Source organism: Danio aesculapii, chromosome 12 (genome assembly GCF_903798145.1).
Source record: "Danio aesculapii chromosome 12, fDanAes4.1, whole genome shotgun sequence".
Classification (NCBI taxonomy): Eukaryota; Metazoa; Chordata; class Actinopteri; order Cypriniformes; family Danionidae; genus Danio; species Danio aesculapii.
The window spans coordinates 5638146-5659501 of NC_079446.1; the positions used below are offsets into that span (position 1 = coordinate 5638146).

General features: G+C 38.3%; 1 protein-coding gene across 1 annotated transcript in view; it reads left to right on the forward strand.

The window, feature by feature from the left end:
* scn4aa (sodium channel, voltage-gated, type IV, alpha, a) overlaps window positions 1-21356 on the forward strand; it is a 49870-nt gene that overhangs the window by 12373 nt on the left and 16141 nt on the right. The window contains exons 2-16 of the mRNA XM_056470090.1: window positions 3587-3890; window positions 3980-4098; window positions 5208-5297; window positions 5926-6054; window positions 6544-6635; window positions 6731-6985; window positions 8693-8756; window positions 8928-9069; window positions 9149-9343; window positions 9614-9772; window positions 10062-10182; window positions 11713-11951; window positions 12648-12821; window positions 12996-13352; window positions 20824-21195. Coding sequence (XP_056326065.1) covers window positions 3639-3890; window positions 3980-4098; window positions 5208-5297; window positions 5926-6054; window positions 6544-6635; window positions 6731-6985; window positions 8693-8756; window positions 8928-9069; window positions 9149-9343; window positions 9614-9772; window positions 10062-10182; window positions 11713-11951; window positions 12648-12821; window positions 12996-13352; window positions 20824-21195 — 2760 coding nt within the window. The 5' untranslated portion in view covers window positions 3587-3638. The remainder of the gene's footprint in view (window positions 1-3586; window positions 3891-3979; window positions 4099-5207; window positions 5298-5925; window positions 6055-6543; window positions 6636-6730; window positions 6986-8692; window positions 8757-8927; window positions 9070-9148; window positions 9344-9613; window positions 9773-10061; window positions 10183-11712; window positions 11952-12647; window positions 12822-12995; window positions 13353-20823; window positions 21196-21356) is intronic.

Sequence of the window (21356 nt, forward strand, 5' to 3'; positions counted from 1 at the left end):
TCCAAATAATCAGCCAGCAAACCATAAACAAAACTAAATTTTACAGCCAGTTTTGTATGGTGTCCAAAACTGTACAAACAGTTTTCATCCAAGAAGTAAATCTAGTGAGTCAGAGAATAGCAGAAGCAAGAAATCATGATAAAAATGTGGAAAATTGATTAATCTTAGTTGCGTAAATAGCTGCAACTAGTTTTGTAGAATTTGATTTAACCCCCAGGGTGTATGCTTTGAAATCCGTCATACACTAATGTTTGAGCGAAAGGATAGCCAACATGGATGTCCATTTTGTTCTTTATGAATGTTCATTTCTATTTAGTAATGTGTTTGGTTTTACATTAAAGATCATCCAAACTAAATATACAAAATGGCTGCCTGACACACACTTGTAGTTGCCTGTCATTGGCTGTGTCTCTGTGAAGTCGTCATGATCTATGGGAGTTGGCCTGGAAGCCAGTGTCTGCTAAGTTAATAAGTAATATGATGTTCTAGAGTAATGTTTGGCTCTCCTTGTCCTTGGTACTGTGGGAAAGTGTCTTGCTCTATGAGACTGGCTTGTACACTTTGTGTCTTGTCATTGCCTTGACAGTTATTTGCTGCAGGTGGTACAGTCTCAAGTGTGGCAGACCAGAGTTTCGATTGATTGTGGTCATGTCTTAGACTAGAGGGAGGGAGAATATGTTATTTGGCCTTTCATCACAATCATCGACCTACTGATGTGACAAAATAATATCAGATTCAGAACTCTGGTTGAACGTATTGTTTTGATGTCTGCTGGATTAAATGTAACATTCAAATTACTAAGGAATCTGAACTACTTTATCAACAATACAGCTAAAACATAAAATAAAATCTAGCTATTGCCTTTACAAGTCTAGTGTATACTTTATGAACTAAATGACTTTGTGTAATTGTGAAAACATCCACCTTCATGTCTTTTTGGGGTCAAATCTGACTCATATACAAGTAAACATGACTAACATGCTAGTAACTTCAGCTAATTATTTTGAATATATACAAATGTATCAACTATCAGATTAAAAATATACATTTTTTTTATTTGTCAGTGCAATAGCCTAGTGGTTAGCGCGCTGACATATGGTGCAGTAGCACTTCAGGGCATCCTGAGTTCGAATCCCGGCTCGTGGACATTTCCCGTCCTTACCCCCTCTCTCTCTCCCACTTCGCTTCCTGTCTGTAAAACTGTCATATCCGCTTAATAAAGGCAAAAAGGCCAAAAAAAATATATATATAACAAGTTTTTGAGGAATTTCATTTGTACATCTAAGCCATCATTGTTTTGCATTGTATTATACAGTAAACTTCAACATGAATGTATTCACAGTGCTTCACTTTTTTGTTATGTTACAGCAGGGGTCACCAATCTCGGTCCTGGAGGGCCGGTGTCCCTGCAGGATTTAGCTCCAACTTGGCTCAAGACACCTGCCTGGATGTTTCAAGTATACCTAGTAAGACCTTGATTAGCTTGTTCAGGTATGTTTGATTGCGGTTGGAGCTAAAATATGCAGGACACCGGCCCTCCAGGAACAAGTTTGGTGACCCCTGTGTTACAGCCTTATTCCAAAACTGATTAAATTCCTCTTTTCACTTGTTCCTCAAAATCCAACAAACATTATCCTATAATGACAACATGATAGAAGTTCATTTGTACAGATGTTCTGTACATTTTGTCCATCACAGCAGAGCTTTAAACATACAGTAAAAAAAAAAACATTTTGCTGGGAGATAAATTTGTATTTATGATAAATGGTATTTGCATTTATGGACATTGTCTACTTTACTGTTACAAAGTTCTCACTGGTTTACCAATATGACCACCATAATTTCCCCATATGAGTCATTATTGCATGGTGTAATATGAAAAGGCTTTTGTTTCAGACCCAAGGCTTCATGTGTGTTTTAATATGGTTTGCAGTATAAATGCAGGCTGTTCTAAATTCCTGGTCACAAAATGAAACAACACTGAAATAAATGGAGCTGAAAATATACAGTATATATAAATAGTATATAAATAAATAAATGTGATTTGACAGCTTAACTAATTACAGTATACCGTGTGAAGACATGGACTGAATTAAAAGAACAATCATTTTACAGGTTTACAATAAAATAATCAGTTCAAGGCACTCGAGAAAAAAAACGCTTTATTGACATGGCTTTAAAAAAAAACTGTGCACTTTTGTATGCTCTTTTATTTTCTGTTTACCTTTAAAATTCCCTTATCCAGTGATCACCAGCATATTAAATAACCCTGAAGCGCTTTTTGTTTGTTTTAGATTGGATTGTGTACAGAATTGCAGTGTTTCAGTGCAAGTAGATTACATATTTTAAAGGGCACCTAGGTTAGCCCTTTTTTCAGATTTAATATAAGTCTTTTGTGTCTCCAGAAAGTGTGTGTAAAGTTTCAGCTCAAAACACCCATCAGATTATTTATTATATCTTTTATTAAATTCCTATTTATACATTTTTTCACTGGGTGGCGGTTTTGGTGTACTGCTTATTTAGGGCTAGTCCTCTCTGCACACCGTTTCTACGTGCCTTTCTGCGTGCCTTAATCTCCTTGCAGCGTCAGACAACAGACAGACTTAAAGGAAGCAGATCTCACGTAGCGTTTGTGAGAAATACTACAGTAAGAACTTTACCAATTAGTATTTATTGTGCAGTTGCATGTGCGCACACACACACCGCAGCAGACACAAACAGACAGACAGACAGAGCGCCCGTTTAGCTTTGCACTCTTTTTGCACGCAAATGTGACAGGATACAGGCTAATCTCCACTGCTGTATGGATATCTGTTATGGTAATGTACAAAATAAACCTGATTTAACGTCCACAAACCGGGACTGAAGTGTCGTCCTTTATAATTGTTCTGACACGCGGCTGTGCTGATGAAGTAAAGATAAGTTAAATCGCTATAATTCATTACAGACGTGCAGTTTTAAAACATTTTAAACATGTGAAACTCACTCTTGATCATGTTTGATGATGATTGATGACTCTAGCGAACTGAACACACCTTTTATTCCCGGCTGCTTTGCGCACGTCCTCTCTTGCTGATATGATTATACACGTGACTACCGGGACATGTTAATACCTGCAGCTGTCAATCAATTCGGTGGGCGGGGGGACCGCACTCCTACGTAAAGTTGCGGTTTATCTAAAAAACCGCTCCAATTGGTCCACCATTTTTTATGTTGCTAAATTGAAAAAAAAGGACTGGGTGTGCTTATATCACCCCAATATGACGGTCTAAACACCACACATGCACATATGTCTGTCCAAACAGCCTGAAAAGTAGATTTTTCACCATAGGTGCCCTTTAACATTGCGCGACATATTTCCACCACTGCAGTAGCCATAGAAATTTTGCAAGTCTAATGTGACTGTGGCTTTACTGTAAACTGTAAACTGCATTCAGAGAGAAGCTTGAACTTTTCTTTTGCAATGCATCTGCAGCAGACAAATACAAGCAAGTTTCGGACTGGATTTTATTTTGTATGGTCCATACAGTTCAAGCAGCACTGTCAGTCATCATAATTCAAATATATTTTTTCTCCCTCTCTTTAGGAGTTTAGTGTAGAGATTCCCCGTTGAGGTGGTATCTCTTCGCGATGCCAAGATGGCACGCCTGCTCCCTCCCACAGGCACCAGTGTGTTCCGCCGGTTCACCCCAGAGTCACTGGCGGAGATCGAGAGGCTCATCCAGGAGAGGAGCACCAGGGAGGAACTAGAGGGAGCCGAGGAGGAACCACAGGCACCGAGCAGCGATCTAGAGGCAGGAAAATGTCTGCCCATGATCTATGGCGATCCCCCGGAGGATCTCCTCAACACCCCTCTAGAAGACATCGACCCCTTTTATAAAACACAGAAAGTCAGTCTTGTGCCCATTAATGTTAGATAAAGCGCTCTCTGTTCATCCTGTGTTCTCCTGCTTTTGTGTAATCTATTTCTCTTTTGCAGACTTTTATTGTCATAAGCAAGGGAAACACAATCTTCAGGTTCTCTTCTGAACCGGCGATGTTTTGCATCAGTCCATTTAGTATTGTCAGAAGAGGAGCCATCAGAATTCTTATACATTCATATCCTTTTGGTGCAGTCATCTGATAACAATCCACTTTCAAGAGTTCACACTTAGCTGATGATTGATTATAAAACTTGTTTGGCTTGCTGTCCTGGGAGAGAGCCCTGAGCTCATAGGATCCTCGAGCCTAGGGCTCCAATTTGCAAGGCGAGAGGGGAGTTTGAGCTCAGGTAGATCTCGAGTAGAACTCCCCTGCTGTACTAGCTAATGAACAGATAGTGATTGCTCTTGAGAGATAACTACTTACTAGGTGCACGTGTATGGTGGCAATTTGGATTAGTCAATTAGCTTAAGTTGCACGTGAGCATGAGGAGAACGTAAAAACTTGGTAAGGACTAGAACCAGTGACAACAGTGCTAACCACTGGGCCACTGTGTCACCCATCTAGGAAAGGAGGAGGAGTAGGGGTGGAAGGGGTGATTATTCAAAACAAAGATGGCTGTTATGTGGAACTTAGGGTGTTTATAGTGGCTTGGGACTCGTCTGATTGGTGAATCATAAATTGAATAATGCGGGACCGGCCGCAAGAAATCATAAGCATGTGATCCTCTCAAAATTAGTTTATAAATAAACTTCACTTAGGGAGCAGTTGTGGAGTTGGACTGGTAACCCAAAGGTTGCTGGTTCAATGCCCTGTCCTGGTGCCCACTGCTCTGGGTGTATGCTAACTGTGTGCATTTGTGTGTGTGTGCTCTCACTCTTCATTCAAAATGTGTGTGTGCTCTTGGATGGGTTTAAAGTAGAGGATCAATTTCGAGTTTGGGTAAAACCATACACTCAATGAAATAAAGGTACAAACCTGTTACTGGGACAGTACCTTTTCAAAAGGTATATTTTTCATTCCTAACAGGTTCTTAAAGGTACATATTCATATCTAAAAAGTACAAATGTGTACATCAAAGTACCCTAAAGGTACAAAGGTGTACCCTAAAGGTACTAATCTCCGCCTGTACAGTACAAAAGTGTACCTTTTGAAAAGGTGCCGGTGACAGATTTGATACCTTTATTCTGAGAGTGTACTGGACAAGGCTCACTTCACTCCATTTGCAAAGTTTATCATTATTAAGTCATTAGATGTTTGCCATATTTACCTTGACTGTACTTCACGTTATTTAGCATGTTCATCATGATCACCATCCTGTCCAACTGCGTGTTCATGACGATGAGTAACCCTCCAGCCTGGAGTAAAACTGTCGAGTAAGAGCTACTTTATGTCTCATTTTTGTTGAGGACTAGCAAATAATTAGTTTAGATTATGTATTTTTTTTAAAGTAAGAATAATTTTGGCAGTAAAAAGATCTGTATGAATTAACAGTATATTTTTGTACTGGTTTATGTATTTTAAATGTATTCCACTCTACATTCAATAAAATAATGTGAAGATTTTTCAGTTGTCTTAACTGATTCATACTATATATTTAAAAGGATAGTTAACCGAAAATGAAAATTTAATCAATATTTACTCTACCTCAAGTGGTTACAAACCTTAAATTTTTTTCTTTTGATGAAAACTAAAGAAGATATTTTAAAGAATGTTGAAAAAATGTAACCACTGACTTCCAGAGAAGGAAAAACAAATATGGAATGCAGTGGTCGTTGGTTTTCAGCTTTCTTCAAAATATCTTCTTTTGTGAGAAACTCATAAAGGGTTGAAACAAGTGAAAGGAGAGTAAATGAAGACAAAATGTTCATTTTTTGAGGTGAGCTATACCTTTAATGTTACTACTAGCACAGTATAATTGTGACACTGCTGCATCTTTTTTATTGACAGTCGATTTGTTCTAAAACTTATGGTAATTTCTCATTATATATTTCTTAATTGCAGGTATGTTTTTACTGGTATATATACCTTTGAAGCAACAGTCAAAGTTTTATCTCGAGGTTTCTGCATTGGACCTTTTACATTCCTCCGTGATCCATGGAACTGGCTTGATTTCATGGTGATCAGCATGGCGTGAGTAAACAAATCATGAGCTGCTACTACGAAGCTGAGGTTCATTGATCTAGTTTTTTTTGCAATGTTCACTCAAGCGATACTCTCTACATGCTTAGTATCATTCAGACACCTTCTCAGTGACTGTCAGCTAATGCTGCCATTTGGCCACAGTGGTTGACAGATCTATTAAATAAAACATTAAAATCAATCGCTTTTCCCTGCCAGGAACATCTAACAGATGCACAAATATAGGAATAAAAACCAGATATTTTACCTTTTTAAAGTAATACAACTTTGCATTATGCAATACAAAATCTGAGAAATGTACTAAGCTGTACTTTACATGCATTTCCAACTGGGACTGAAGTTCTAAAGCTTTAAAAAGCACGTATGATACTGTATAAGTATTATAAAAGTGGTTCTTAGATTGTGTGTTCTGTTTTTCAGGATTTCTCAGTGCATATTATAGTGATGTTGGCCATTTCACATGTTGTTTGTGGTTTGTAGGTACATCACAGAGTTTGTAGACCTTGGTAATGTGTCAGCACTAAGGACATTTCGTGTGCTTCGAGCTCTTAAAACAATCACAGTTATTCCTGGTATGTAGTAATTGTACGTCATGCTGTGGTTCTTTAAATTATAAACCACACTAAAACATTCAATTTTGTTTTTTTAAATGTCTTTGTATGCTCAGGTTTGAAAACCATTGTCGGGGCTTTGATTCAATCTGTCAAGAAGATGGTAGACGTCATGATTTTGACCATCTTTGCACTGGCTGTTTTTGCCCTCATTGGACTGCAGTTGTTCATGGGAAATCTGCGCCACAAGTGCATCCGTTGGCCTATTCTCAACAGCACCACCTTTGACGTCTACAACTCCAACATGGTCAATGACACCACCCTCAACGTTACTGATACTTTCGATTTCAAAGCTTACATAAACAATGAAGGTGAAGTCAGGTCAAGGTTATTAAATATTTCCAATTTTTACTCTTGTCATTACATAGCACTGCAGCTAATGCAGGATAATAATAAAGCATAAAGCCGATTTTCTACTATTTGGCCAAAAGGTTCCATTTTTATTACATGCCAATCCGGGTCAGTCATTGTGGATATGCTTTCCTTTTCCTTTTGCTGCTGATAATCAAGGTCTCTCTGGAGTTTACTGTACTGCAAATACTTCAGTAGTTGCCTTGGTAATGTAAGTGTAATGTAACCAGATCATATATTTCAGGGTTTTTTTGGACTTCATATTTAATTCATTAAATTAAAGGAAAAAATAAATAATGCGCTTTCATTTAGCATGCTAGTGTGGCAATGTCACACACACTCTCTAGCAGCATGGTTCAGCATGGCTGTTCAACCATGCCTAAAACTGTGGACTGAGAACAGTTTTGAGTTTGTGTTTGTGCCGTGCCGTACCAGGCTCATGTGAAAATTTTTCTGGAACTGTACTCAACTGTTCTTAAAACTGTTCCATAGATATACAGTATACACTAGATATCGCAAACGGACCCAGAGCATGTGTCAATAGCGCCGCCACATTTGTACAGTGCTCCTAGGACAAATGTCATTCAACCTCACTAGTCAAGACAGTGTGCCAATCTGAAGATGCTGGACTTTAGCGCTGTGTACGGGTGTATTAATGACCAAACAAAGAAAACAAAGAACTAAGGCAGAACATTTCATAGATACGATTTCGTTTTTTTACTTTTTGTATGTTTTTAACACATTTGTGCTAAACAAGCAACGTTATTGATGATAATACAGTCACTACTGCACTGACCATAAGGCAGAGTAGTACCAACTCGCACTAAATACTAGGCTTATGCTAGTTTTGTTGAATAAAATAAGCAAACAATGTAAACGAAATATGACAACAAGATGCTGCGGTGCTAGAAACTTGTATTATTGTCGGCTAAGTGAACGAGTCATTCATAACGGAGATTCATTCACAAATGACTCGCTCCCTCCGTTAGCATTAGAAGTGAAAGCAGGAGAGGGGGTGTGTTTCAGGACATGGATTAGCTCAAATTTAACAGTGAGGGAGGATAGTACATTTTCATGCACACAAACACATGCTCTTTGTCGGCAATGCACGTGCAGTCACTTATCCACTGATGTAGAAAACTGAAGTAAAATTATATAATTCATAATTTAATAAAATATTTGCACACTGACCACCGGGAAAACTCCCGATCGTAGATATATGTATATATGTGTATATCTCTGGCTCTGGATGGCAGCAGTCCTCCACTGCACCTTGGCCCCGCATTCATTTCAAAGGAGTTCTACCCTGTACTAAAATGGCGGCTCTATTGATGCATTATTTCCAATAGAGCACAACATGGTAGGCAACATCTAATGTAAATATCTATGGAACTGTTCTACACGATAATGGGAAACCGGCTTAAGATTTCGATAAACATTATCTATTCACATCCCTTTTTTATAGTAGTGTTTATGATTTTATTAGAAGTTTATGTTTTTTTTTTGTTTAATGTGAAGTTTAGAGCAGAAATATTTGATGGAAAATGATATATATTATAATAATGCAAATAACTCATATTGAAATTCCATCGATTCCAATGTTAATATATGAACGTTTTAATATATAAATATACAATAGATATATTGTAACTTGTTATGTTTTGCAGAAAACCAATACTTTCTGGAAGGAAGTTTAGATGCTTTACTATGTGGCAACAGCTCTGATGCTGGGTACGTTTCAAAATGTATTATTTAGCAGTAATTAATTTTGCAGGCAGTTTAACATTGTCTGTCTATGAAATAATATTTCCAAATAGTTCATTGTAAAAGCAATAGAGGTGTCAGTGATTTATGTTTTTGAAGAGAAAAACATCAATGACACTATTCTGGTTGTTTTCATAGGAGGTGCCCAGAAGGATACACGTGTATGAAAGCTGGGCGAAACCCAAACTATGGCTATACAAGTTATGACAACTTTGGATGGGCCTTTCTCGCTCTCTTCAGACTCATGACCCAGGACTTTTGGGAGAATCTCTTCCAGCTGGTCTGTTTGCTAGTTATTTTTACCCTGTACATTTGTTAAAAAGATATAAGTTCATAAAATACATCCCCGTCTTGTTTAGACCCTTCGTGCTGCTGGGAAGACCTACATGATCTTCTTCGTGGTGGTCATCTTCCTGGGTTCTTTCTACCTCATCAATCTGATCCTGGCTGTGGTTGCGATGGCATACGATGAGCAGAACGAGGCCACATTGACTGAGGCTCGTGAGAAAGAAGAGGAGTTTCAAAGATTACTTGAGCAGCTCAAGAACCAAGAGGTCAGGTGACTACCACATGATTTTACATTAAATATAGATCATTTATTACAAATGGAGAACTCAATCCAAAGATTCAGTTGCAAAAACCCATTCTCCATTGTTTTATACTCATACTCATTCATATTCATCATTCCTTACACTAATATGCGGTGTGTGTGTGTGTGTGTGTGTGTGTGTGTGTGTGTGTGCGTGCGTGCGTGCATGCGTGCGGGCGTGCGTGCGTGCGTGCGTGTGTGTGTGTGTGTGATTCATTTCTGTCATAAATTACAGACAGGCAGTAAAGCATCTTTGGCCAGCCAGAAAACACTAAGTCAAGGGTCAAACCGGACAGGTTCCCTGCACGATCTTGCTGATGAAGATGTCATAAAGGACTGTAATGGCCGAATAGTACCTCACCTTGTTGTCAACAGAGTTTCCTCTAACAAAGAGGTGATCTATTTTAACATTATCATTAATGTCAGAGGAGATATTTGAATAATTATTATATTTATTGCATAACTATTATACTGTGAACACCCTTTACTAGTACTAGGGTTCCTTATTTTGTTTTCTAGGTGTTGTACAATAGGCTTATATACATCCATGGCCAAAAGCATTCTCCTTTTGTCACAATATACTTTTCGCAACACCTTATTTCTCAGATAGAAAACTTTGTAAGAAAACTCAAAAGAAACCTTTACCATGTTTGAACATGCATATTATTTTATGTATCATTCAGTTATCAACTGAAGAAGACCAGATGTCTCTGAGTTCCAAACACAGCATGCAGTACTTGGACCAGCCCAATCTCTCCAAGAGAACGGCTAGTGCTCTCAGTGTACTCACTGCAACTATGGAGGGTAACCTACAGTAGCTTAAAGAGTTTTTAAATGCATAATAATATTCAATTCATTTTATATGTCATCAAGTAGCTTTGTTCCCACAGTAGGAGCATATTTAGAAGCATTCCTAATTGGGATGCACAATAGTTTTGGAAAGCCCTTGAAATGAAGAAATAGTATCAGACCAATATAAAAATAGTGCATTGACTAACTTTTTTTGTCCTTTAGATTGTAATGTAATAACGTGCACCCTTTGTAATGCTATTTTTGAACAATTACTGTTATGAAAAGCATTTCACAAGTAAACCTGAATTGAATTTAATTGACTTGACTTGACTTGACTTGACTTGACTTGACTTGACTTGACTTGAATTGAATTTGACATCCCAAGTAGCCAGAAGCTTTTCTGAAACCCAGTTCCAGGAGTGGGAATATACATTAAATGCACTGGGCTTATAGAGACAATTTTACATACTTAAAGTTGATCTTGAGAGTGCAGTGTTCTGTTTGTGTTCCTTGATCTGGCAGAACAGCTTGATACTGTCTATTGTCTGAAGCTCAAGACAAACTAAGCAAAGGTCAGAGGAGAACAACCTGTTAACTTCATCTTAGTGGTGCTAATCGTTGGGCTATTTCAGAGCTATGGACTGCCTAGGGGCTGGCAGAATTTATTGCTGGCTCTCTTCTGGTGTTCATTCATTTCTGTCATTGGGGAAACATGCCCAGGGCTACATATTTAGGAAAATAAAATATGTGCGTTAGCGTTTGTTTGGCTGCATTCTGTGTGTAAAAGGAAAGCTAGGGGGCGGTAAGGACGGTTACCGCCCCCAGGTAACCAGGTAAAACAAAACCCCCCATAAAAGAAAAGCAGTGGGAAATTGCAGCCACGATTCTCTTCTAGAAGGAGGCATAGTGGTTAGCACTGTTGCCTCACAGCAAGATGGTCACTGGTTCGAGTATGCAAACCATCTCTGTGTTTCCATGTTCTCCCCCTATTGCTGTGGGTTTCCTCGGGGTGCTGAGTTTCCCCCACAGTCCGAAGACATGCACTATAGGTGAATTGAATAAATTTGCCATAGTGTATGAGTGTGTGAATGTGAGAGTTTCCCAATACTGGGTTGCAGCTGAAAGGGCACCTGTTGAGGAAAGCATATGCCAGAATATTTTCGCTGAGGTGACCACTGAGGATTCAGAGACTAAGCTAAAGGAAAATGGATTGATGGATTCCCTTTTAGTTTGCTTTTAAAAATCAACTGGTTTTAGGGAAAGGCGGTGGGTGACTCAGTTGATAGCAAGCTGAAATACGCACGACAAGCCGACTGGCTTTTTATGGACATGTGCAAGACGAACATGTGAAAATGGCACATACTATGAGCAAGCATAGTCCAGTAACGTATTTGAGATTTGCAGAAAAATACACAGAGTGTCCTCTTAGGGATTTGTGAAATACTTCAGTTCTAAAATAGTAGCCCTGGGCACATATCTCTAATAAGCTTGGGCTGCAACAATGATATTGCTGGTTTTCAATCTCTCTCTTTGTCTCTCTAGGGTTGGAGGATGCCCAGAGGCCTTGTCCCCCTGGCTGGTATAAGTTTGCAGATATGTTCCTTAAATGGGACTGCTGCGCTCCCTGGATCATCTTTAAGAAGTGGGTTCATTTTGTAGTAATGGACCCATTCGTTGATCTGGGTATCACCATCTGCATTGTGCTCAACACACTGTTCATGGCCATGGAGCACTACCCTATGAGTCCACATTTTGAACATGTCCTGTCAGTGGGCAACTTGGTTAGTGTTGCATCAGTACTTGTTGATATTGTAAATCATATATAGCATATTTATTATTTGCTAGATCTTGTGTTGGATGCTGTTCCCAGCATGGATTAAATGCTTTCTATGGATTAAATATTTTCCTTCCATCAATCTTTACTAACTTTAAAGGAATAGGTCACCCAAAAATTAAAATGACCCCAGAATTTACTCATCTTCAAGCCATCTTCGGTGTGTTTAACATTCTTTTCTCAGATGAACGCAGTTTTAAATGTTATACTGATTCTTCCATGCTGTATAATGACCTTCAAATGGCCTTCTAACAAACAAATCCATGTGCCGCCAGGGGGTTAACACGTCTTATGAAGTGGATTGATGTGTTTTTTTAACAAAATTATTTCACATATTTAAATTATAGACTCAAATCACTGACAAATGCGAATTCTAGACAACATCTTGGCTGATTGCTGAGTCGACGTATGATGCATGAAGTACAGGGAGACACATTCATAACTCAAAACCTTGAGGGTGAGTAAATTATGGTATAGTTTTTAATTTGGGGTGAAAAATACCTTTAAAAAGTGCATGCTTCTTGCATTTTTTTCCAAGTAAAGAAACAAGGAGACCAACAAGGTCTTTCAAATGTTTTTAAAGAACTTTAAATTGATTATTTATGTTCCCATTCTCACAGAACATTAAACTTTGTTCATTAAGGTATTCACAGGAATCTTCACAGCTGAAATGGTGTTCAAGCTTATTGCTATGGACCCCTACTACTACTTCCAGGTGGGCTGGAACATTTTTGACAGCATCATTGTCACACTCAGCCTGGTGGAGTTGGGACTGGCCAACGTTCAGGGATTGTCCGTTCTCAGGTCCTTTCGTTTGGTAAGTCTGAAACTTGAACTCTCATTATCTTTTTTATGGTTTGTTATTGATATTTGTTAAACTGCAACATTGCAGAAGAGACCCTACAAAAAGGGTTATGGGGTTTTACTTTGCATTCAATTTTATTTTTCACTCTATGTGTTCTTGTGTCCATTTCTGATGTGCTGGAAGTAGCTACGTGTCTTCAAACTGGCTAAATCTTGGCCCACCCTTAACATGCTGATCAAGATCATCGGCAACTCAGTGGGTGCTCTAGGGAACCTAACACTTGTTCTGGCCATCATTGTCTTCATCTTCGCCGTGGTGGGCATGCAGCTTTTTGGAAAAAGCTACAAGGACTGCGTTTGTAAGATCTCAGAGGACTGCGAGCTACCCCGCTGGCACATGAACGACTTCTTCCACTCGTTCCTCATCGTCTTTCGGATCTTATGTGGAGAGTGGATTGAGACGATGTGGGACTGCATGGAGGTGGCAGGAGCTAGCATGTGTTTGATAGTCTTCATGATGGTCATGGTCATCGGAAACCTTGTGGTAAGTGAAGCAGCTGTTGAACAATAAGAACACAATAAGAGTCAAATATTTTGACTGAAAAGGAGTCTCCAAGGGTTGTATTACCGAAATCTTGTAATCTTAGGTCTTAACTTAAGATATGATACAGTAAATACAGATTTTTCACAATTTGTATAACAGATCAAATCTTAGCTAGATTTGGGATTCTTATCTTTTGAAATCTTATCTGTGGTTGGGCAATCTTAAATTGTGTCATCAAGTTCGACAATTCACTTTCAGGTCTGTTACCAAGCAAACAACACTCGCCAGCTGACAATGAGTTAGCTCAAACAGCATAGAAGAAAAAACAAACAAGCATTAAAAAGGCAATAATGACCTGCACTATAACTGGTGATGCCAACCCAGGCTCATTCTGAAAACGTAGTCCCGAAGACGCTTCTGGAGACCGCGAAATACTTCCCGGGAGGTACGTATTTTTTTCAGTTTTTGGTTTTCGTGAATCCGCAAGAGGCCGCTGTGTGCACCTTTTTGGCTTCTCGGACGTCTCCCGCGAGTGCCGTTCGCGCCCGTGCTGTTCTCACATGAACCCACCAGAGGCCGCTGTCGAATGAACGTCTGTCTGTCCGACTGGCTGAATGATTGACTGGGCGACCGGCCAATCGGCCCGGCCGACCCACCCACTCACCCACCCACCCTCCTCCTTCCCTGAACCCAACCGATTTTACAGATTGACCCGCCCACCCTAAACCCAACCAACGATTTACAAAAGCCGTCCGGAAAAAGAAAAGCCCTCGTCCGATTTATTTTTTATTTATTTTTTTACCACGTTTTCGGATTTTACCACATTCTCACACTGTTATGAACCTCTTCGCTTTATTTCTTGGATTCTGTTTTAGTCTTATCTTTCTGTTTTAGTCTTACCGGACTCGAACCCGGTCGTCGTTGTCGTGGTCAGCTCCTTTCTGCGTCTCGAGTCCGCCGACGCACAGGACGAGCTAAACGGACAAATTGGTTGCGGCGGGAAAGCCCTCCACACGAAGGTAAGCGGTCAGCCGGCAAGCGCTAAAAGGAACGGCGTCATACCGCCCCACAGCGTTTGCTTAAACAACGAAATGCAGCCATACATACCTCGGGCTACATAATTCGCGGTCTCCAGAAACATCCTCGGGACTACGTTTTCAGAATGAGCCTGGGTTGGGTGATGCTCTGTGATGATTTGATGGTCTCTCTAATGCTGGTTGTAGTTCCTATTCTAACTGTAATATCATGCTTTGTGGCAGTCTGTAATTACTTATAAGTAGTTTGTCATCAAAATGTAACACATTGTCATGGTTCTCCAAGAGATTTTCTACCATTCTACATCTTTGTTCTTCATCATCAATAAATGTTATCCCATTGTTGGACAGCACGATTCTAGATTTGTAGCTTTTTAACATTAGCGTTCATTCATTTTGATGGACAGCTTTCGGGTTGCTCTAAAGTTAGGACTGTTTCTGTAATACAACCTTTTTATCTGTAGTTAAGATAACACACTAAGGAAATGGTGTTCTGTAATAGCTTTACTAAATGTGGCCTTAACTGAAATGATCATGGTTACCAAACCGATAAGATTGTAAAGTTAGGGCCTTTCTGTAATGCACCCCCTGGTTCTGGTTCATTTATGTTGCGCAGGTCTGGTATGCTATTTTCTTTCACACTCAAATGCATCACTGTTATTGTTAGACATCTGCTGTCACTGCTAAGCTGTTAATCTTTATAACTGTTGCACTGAAGCTGTACTGATCTGAAGCTTTAGTATAGCGACCAAGCCAACCACAGAGGATTTTCAGCACAGCTTATGGCAGGCCGGCTGTTGTTGACATTCAGGTCTGATTTCTGTGTATAACCAGGTGTTAATTGGTCATAACATTTAAACATTCATATGCAAGAAGAAGTTCAATAGAACCTCACCCTCATTTTGAACATCACAATCACTTCGTTTGGCTGACCTCCAACAGCTTGCTTCTGCAGAATCGTGTTTTTTGTGTGTGTTAAAAATCATCATCAGGATATAACTAAAGACATGCTGTACAGTTATTTTCCTCACACTATATTTCCAAACACACAAGTTTGAGATGCAGTTTGCAAATGTATATTGGAACTGTGGATTCAGGAAATACAAGATCTATGTTGATAATGATCAAACTAGTTAAAAGATGGTTAATTAAAGATGGATTGTGCACTACTGTTTAGTAAATCTGACCCAAAGTGTGTTGTATTTTAATATTTATATGCTATCATACAATCTTTCCCAGTGCTGGAAAGGCATCCGCTGCATAAAACATATGTCAGAGTAATTGGCGGTTCATTCCTCTGTGGGGACCACTCATAATTCAGGGACTAAGCTGAAGGATAGTGAGTGTGATGGTATCAGCATAGAGCAATTAAACAAATTTTGTAGAAATTGCTAATAAAGTTCAACAACAAATGACACAAGTGAGAAGCTGACTTAGCATTTTGTTTTTATTTACATTTTTGAGTAATAATTTGCACAATCTATAACAAATATGAGTTGTTTGGTTGCTTGTATCATTGCAAAACCTAAATTATATGAAACTCTTTAGCATTGCGACCAGTTGCTTATTGGCTTGCATTTTGGCTGTTTGTATAAAGCACATATGCATGCTTAATTCTGCTTTGTGTAATGCTTTCCCAGACTTATACCAAAACATAACTGCTACAACAGCTATCTCACTAACCTTTAACAACATATAAATGAAGTTATAATTAATAATGAATATGTGTGCCCCATTCTAAAGTGCTATCAAACTAAATTACTTAAAATTTGTGTAACTGAGTGTTGTGAAAATCACCATGCAAACACATTGTGCTGAATTTTTTTTAGAGGAAAACTAGCTGTTGAGTGTTGTCGCAAAACAAGGAGATGCAGATGAGCTGCCAGCAGCTGTGCACATGATTACCATATTAGAGCTTCTAACTGAGTGCACTTCCTCTCAGGTTATACATAGAGAGAAAAGGAAATGGTCTGTCTTAGCGTGCTAACAAAAGCATCATTACTCAACATGGCCCACATACAACAGACATCTTCACCCACACATACAAACACACAAACATGACAGGAATGGACTTTATGCTTGATGCACAAGAAACACACAAACTGCTGAGAAACACAGGCTATATTTTTCACATTTTCAGGAAACTTTGATGATTAAACATTTCAAAAGGACAGCATAATAAAATGAAAAATAAAAAACAATGTATGTATGTAAGTTTTTGACTCTTCTAAAGCATAAAATACCATTATATGTTTGCAGATATTTAAGAAACATGCCAAGTGAACATTCTTGTTTATCTGAAAAACAATGCTGAAGTCAGATATTCTGCTTTGAAAATGTGTTTTCCATGCTGGATTGTCTGTCTTTGTTTTGGTCATTTTAACCTACCTACTGCCAGTTAAGCCAATGATATTTCAGCACCCCAGGTTGCCTTGGTGGAAAACCGTGTATTTCATTCATTCATTCTGAAAGGCTCTCAAAGCATGCATCCGTGACCGAAACGTTACGTCCGGTGGACAGTAGCAGACTCTGAATTGAGATGCAGATTCAGTTCCACATGAGGTTATTAATTAGCAAATAATATAAATATTTCGAATGTAAGCATTAGGTGAGCAGGTTACATTGTAACCACGTGTCCTAACAACACGCTTCGTGACGGAATACGTAGTGATGAGCCATTTGGCTGTTTGCACCAGACGAAACACGACAGAAATTTAAACAGAGCCATTCAGAAGCACAGAATATTCATTCACTCACAAAATGGTAAGGTTTATAATCTATTAATTACATATTAACCCTCTTTAACTTTATTAAATCTACATGCTGAAACACTCATATGTGTTTAGTTCTAAAGTTCAATTTCAAACATTTTATTTTATTTTCAAGATCTGAGGTGAATTATCTGCTGCTGCTTTCAGTATATGGCAATAAATGTCATGTAAAATGACATTCAAACTCACATTGTTAGCATTTAAAACTGAATAAAGCACATGAGGTTTACCTGAGGTGATCATTGTCAGTTTTCTGTTGTTCACTTGTGAGAAATAGAAGCCGTTTCTAATATGTCAATTCGAGGTGTTGGTTAGGACAAAAACTCCTTTTAACATGGAAAAGTATTCCTGCTATTGGGTGCTGTTGCTTTTGTTTAGAACACGACTTAAATCACTCACTCCTGTCCTCAGTCTGGCAACCTGCGCTTGCGTTTGTTTTAATCCAGGAGTGCAATACCTAGTTCAACCACTGGCTGCTAAACCAACATACTGCACCTTTAAAATGTAATTGTAATAAGCTTATCAATTTTCTCAATCAAAAATCCCAAAATTATGTTTTCTTGACTAATAAAAAATTGTTATTTTGTTGTTTTTAAGTTGTAACATATTGTGTCAAAAGCTTAATGTTTCTACAGATCCTGGAAATTTAGACTGTTACCAACATTAACCGGCTGAGGGGTTTACCATAATCCTCAAAGCATAATCATCATGTATAAATAGTCATTTCAATGTTAAATTTAAAGAAAAAATGTATTTATTTGCAATTTAAAACTAAAGTCAGTGTAAACCAGAAGTTGCTGCAGACTTTTATATCAGTATGATGGCGTATTTCATAAAACGGAATATTAAGTAGGGGGCGGGGTTTTATTTTTGTGCTCCTCCTCTCATCTTTCACACACAGTAATCTAGTGCTTGAAGGGGGCGTGGCTTAGTGTGTTTCCCCCAAACCGTCAAACTGACAGCATTACAGAATGACCGTCTTCTGTTCCAGACCAAACGCAAATGGTCAGATTTTGATTACATATTATCAAAATAAACAGATTTTTTTCCAACAATGTGCACTAGCAAATAAACATTTTAAAATTGGATTTCATGTGGACGTTTCATGGAGTGTCCTGAAGCAAACCAGACAAAAAAAAAACAGCACATGGAGAGCAAGGAAACAGCATTGGCACTGACATGAGTTGCGTTTGCGCTCTAAGTTTAGTTGGCTGGATGAAAAAAACTAGGCTAGAGGAGTAGAGGAGTGTAACACGGGAAACCAAATATCAGTGGCCTCATTTGGCGTGTATCTCAGATGTGCAATGTGAAAATTACTGCACCTGCTTCTGCATGTGTGTTTCTCAAGAAGCTCGATACATTTCATACATTAGGCTGATACATTGTCTGCATATTTTGCACTAGGTTGTGACTGGCTGCCAAATAATGTGTGCTCAGAATTAATATAGTATCATGACACTATTATGATTAATATAGTATTGCGAAACTTGACTAAGGAGGATTAATTGGTAATGATGTATTCTTGTTTTGGCCAGCAGCTTTAAATACCCTCATATACCCTGACAAATTAATATCTACATCAGCAAAAAAGAAATGATATAACTTCATTCTCTTGCTGCATTTTTTTCTTGGAATTCTGTCATTTTATCTTTACAAATATGTGATACTGTTTCTGAGTACACACTGTGCATAATATACCATTTCAACAGTGCTTTACACACTATAAGGCCCTATTAAATTATAATTACGTTTTTAATGCCTTTTGCAAACAGGCACGGCTGCTGTAACTGTGCGCTGTGTCTAGTGTGCTTGGATCCTAAAGATAGCATCCCTGTCCGAGGCTTCCAGACAACATAGCATATTTATTGATACTTCATTACGACAGAGCCTACCTACAGTAAACTTGATACTGTCTATGTATAACCTGAAAACTAATTATTTGTTAAACTAGCTTTAATTACACTTGAATGATATTAGCCAAGATTATATTTAAGTCTTGGTCCAAGCTGAATACGAATAACTAGTGCAGCAAGGGTTTCAGTAGCTTACTCTATTTTAAGTGAAGTTTCATAAACTAATTTCGAGAGGAGCACGTGATATGATTGAGCACGTCTGGCCACTCATGTGTAATTAGTAATAATCCAATCAGAGTGATCCTAGTTTACTATAAATGGATCATTTTCTCCCTACTGCTCTATCTTCGTTTGGAAGAATCCCCCCTTCCACCCCATCTCCTCCTTTTCCTCCCTTTTCTAAAGGGGAAGCTCTCGAGACCTACCTGATCTCGGATCTCCTGATATGCTTATCGACCGGGCGGGAGCTTTGGGCTCAAATATCTCCGAGCTCTGGGTTCTCTCCCGGGACAGCATGCCAAACCTGCTTTAAGCGCCAAGCATATCTAAGTGGAAACTCTTGAAATGTTTCGCTGATGGAATATTCTAGTGAATTACTGATTCTGATTCCTCACAAATTTCTCTGATTTCCTTACATAAATGTTCATTTAAATTGTAGGATTACTTGTGGGTTTAAAAGGGTTATTTCTTCTGAAGTTTATGTACTTCTCAGTACAGTTATACAGTGATCATTGAAAATAATGTGCATATTTTGTTTTAAAACGTTTATTCTGGATTTATTCAATATTGAGAATATTTCACTAATAAAATCCAAAGATAAATTTCACTTCTTTTTTAAGCAAACTGGTGCAATTATTAGGCTTTATTTAAGGAACCGATAATAAAACTGAGGTGAAAAAAAGTGCCATGTTTATTTTAAGAGATTATGTTCAATTTAATGCAGAGACACCTGCATTAAAATGTCAACAATGACGTTCCACTAATAATATTTAAATCATCATCTGTGAGGGCAATTCGTTTTTTCATTTTCACATGATTTATTTAAGTACTTTTTGTTTTTAAAAAGCCTAAAAAAACTCAAATCTAAAGTTGTGCATGCAATCTTATTACCAGAGATGCTCCAATCAGGATTTTTGCAGCCTATACCGATTTCTTGTTATTGTGATCGGCCGATACATGCTTCAAGCTTTATAATGCATAAAACACGTCTAAGTGTGATACTTAAGTGGAACATATAATCTCTTAAACGTGTCTCTTATAGCCATTTAGGTGTGAACATGTCATGGTCGGAAGCAGCTTTACAGAAAATAGATAAAACAAATAAAAATAATGGAAACAGGCCTGAAACAGAAGTTACATTATTAAATATTCATATAAAATATTTTATGTTTTATTAATGCAATATTTCTAGTCAGGTTTTAGTGAACTTTCAATATTGTCAAAAACACAGAAGTTCTTTCAGATCTTATATATAAAAAGGCCTAAATACATGCAAGGCCATTCAAATAATTTGCTCATCTCAAACTAACTCAAACTCTTGTGATTGGTTCATGAGATTGGCCGGATTAGTGTGTACCAAGCGAGTCATTAAATGTAGTTATCGGCCGATACCGATTTCTGGCCGATCGATCAGAGCATCTCTATTTATTACCATTAGTTTTTTAGTTGTAGAGAGCACATAAGATGGTTAATCATGGTTCATCAACCCCTTGATCTTGATATTGTTACTGCTGGTTTCACATTCCACCACTTGAGAAACGTTTTTTATGTCTTAAATCCATCCTTTCAACCTCATTCTTACCTTCGTTTTTAGGTGCTAAATCTGTTTCTGGCCTTGCTGCTCAGCTCCTTCAGTGGAGATAACCTGTCTGGAGGTGATGATGATGGAGAGATGAACAACCTTCAGATCGCCATCGGCCGCATCACCAGGGGTATCAATTGGGTCAAAGCCTTAGTTGCCAGTATGGTGCAACGGATTCTGGGAAAGAAACCTCCGGATAATACCAAAGAGGAAGGGGAGGGAGACATAGAGCTGTATGCTTTAAATCACCTTGATGAGGGAAAAATGGTCGATGGTTTGACCAACTGTTTGTCTCCAACACTGACTGTACCTATTGCCCGTTGTGAGTCCGATGTGGAGGAGGATGAGGACTCTGATGAATCTTCTGATGAGGAAGACGCAAAGGTAAGGTAGTTCAGTTTAACTTCATCATTATCTAGAATTAGTGGCATCAAAAGTTTCAGAAGTATTTTCTTCTATATGTATGAGACTATGAGGATAAGATATGTGTACTTCACATAACACAACATAAGATACTTTGTAGTAATGTTATAAAGTGCATTCGT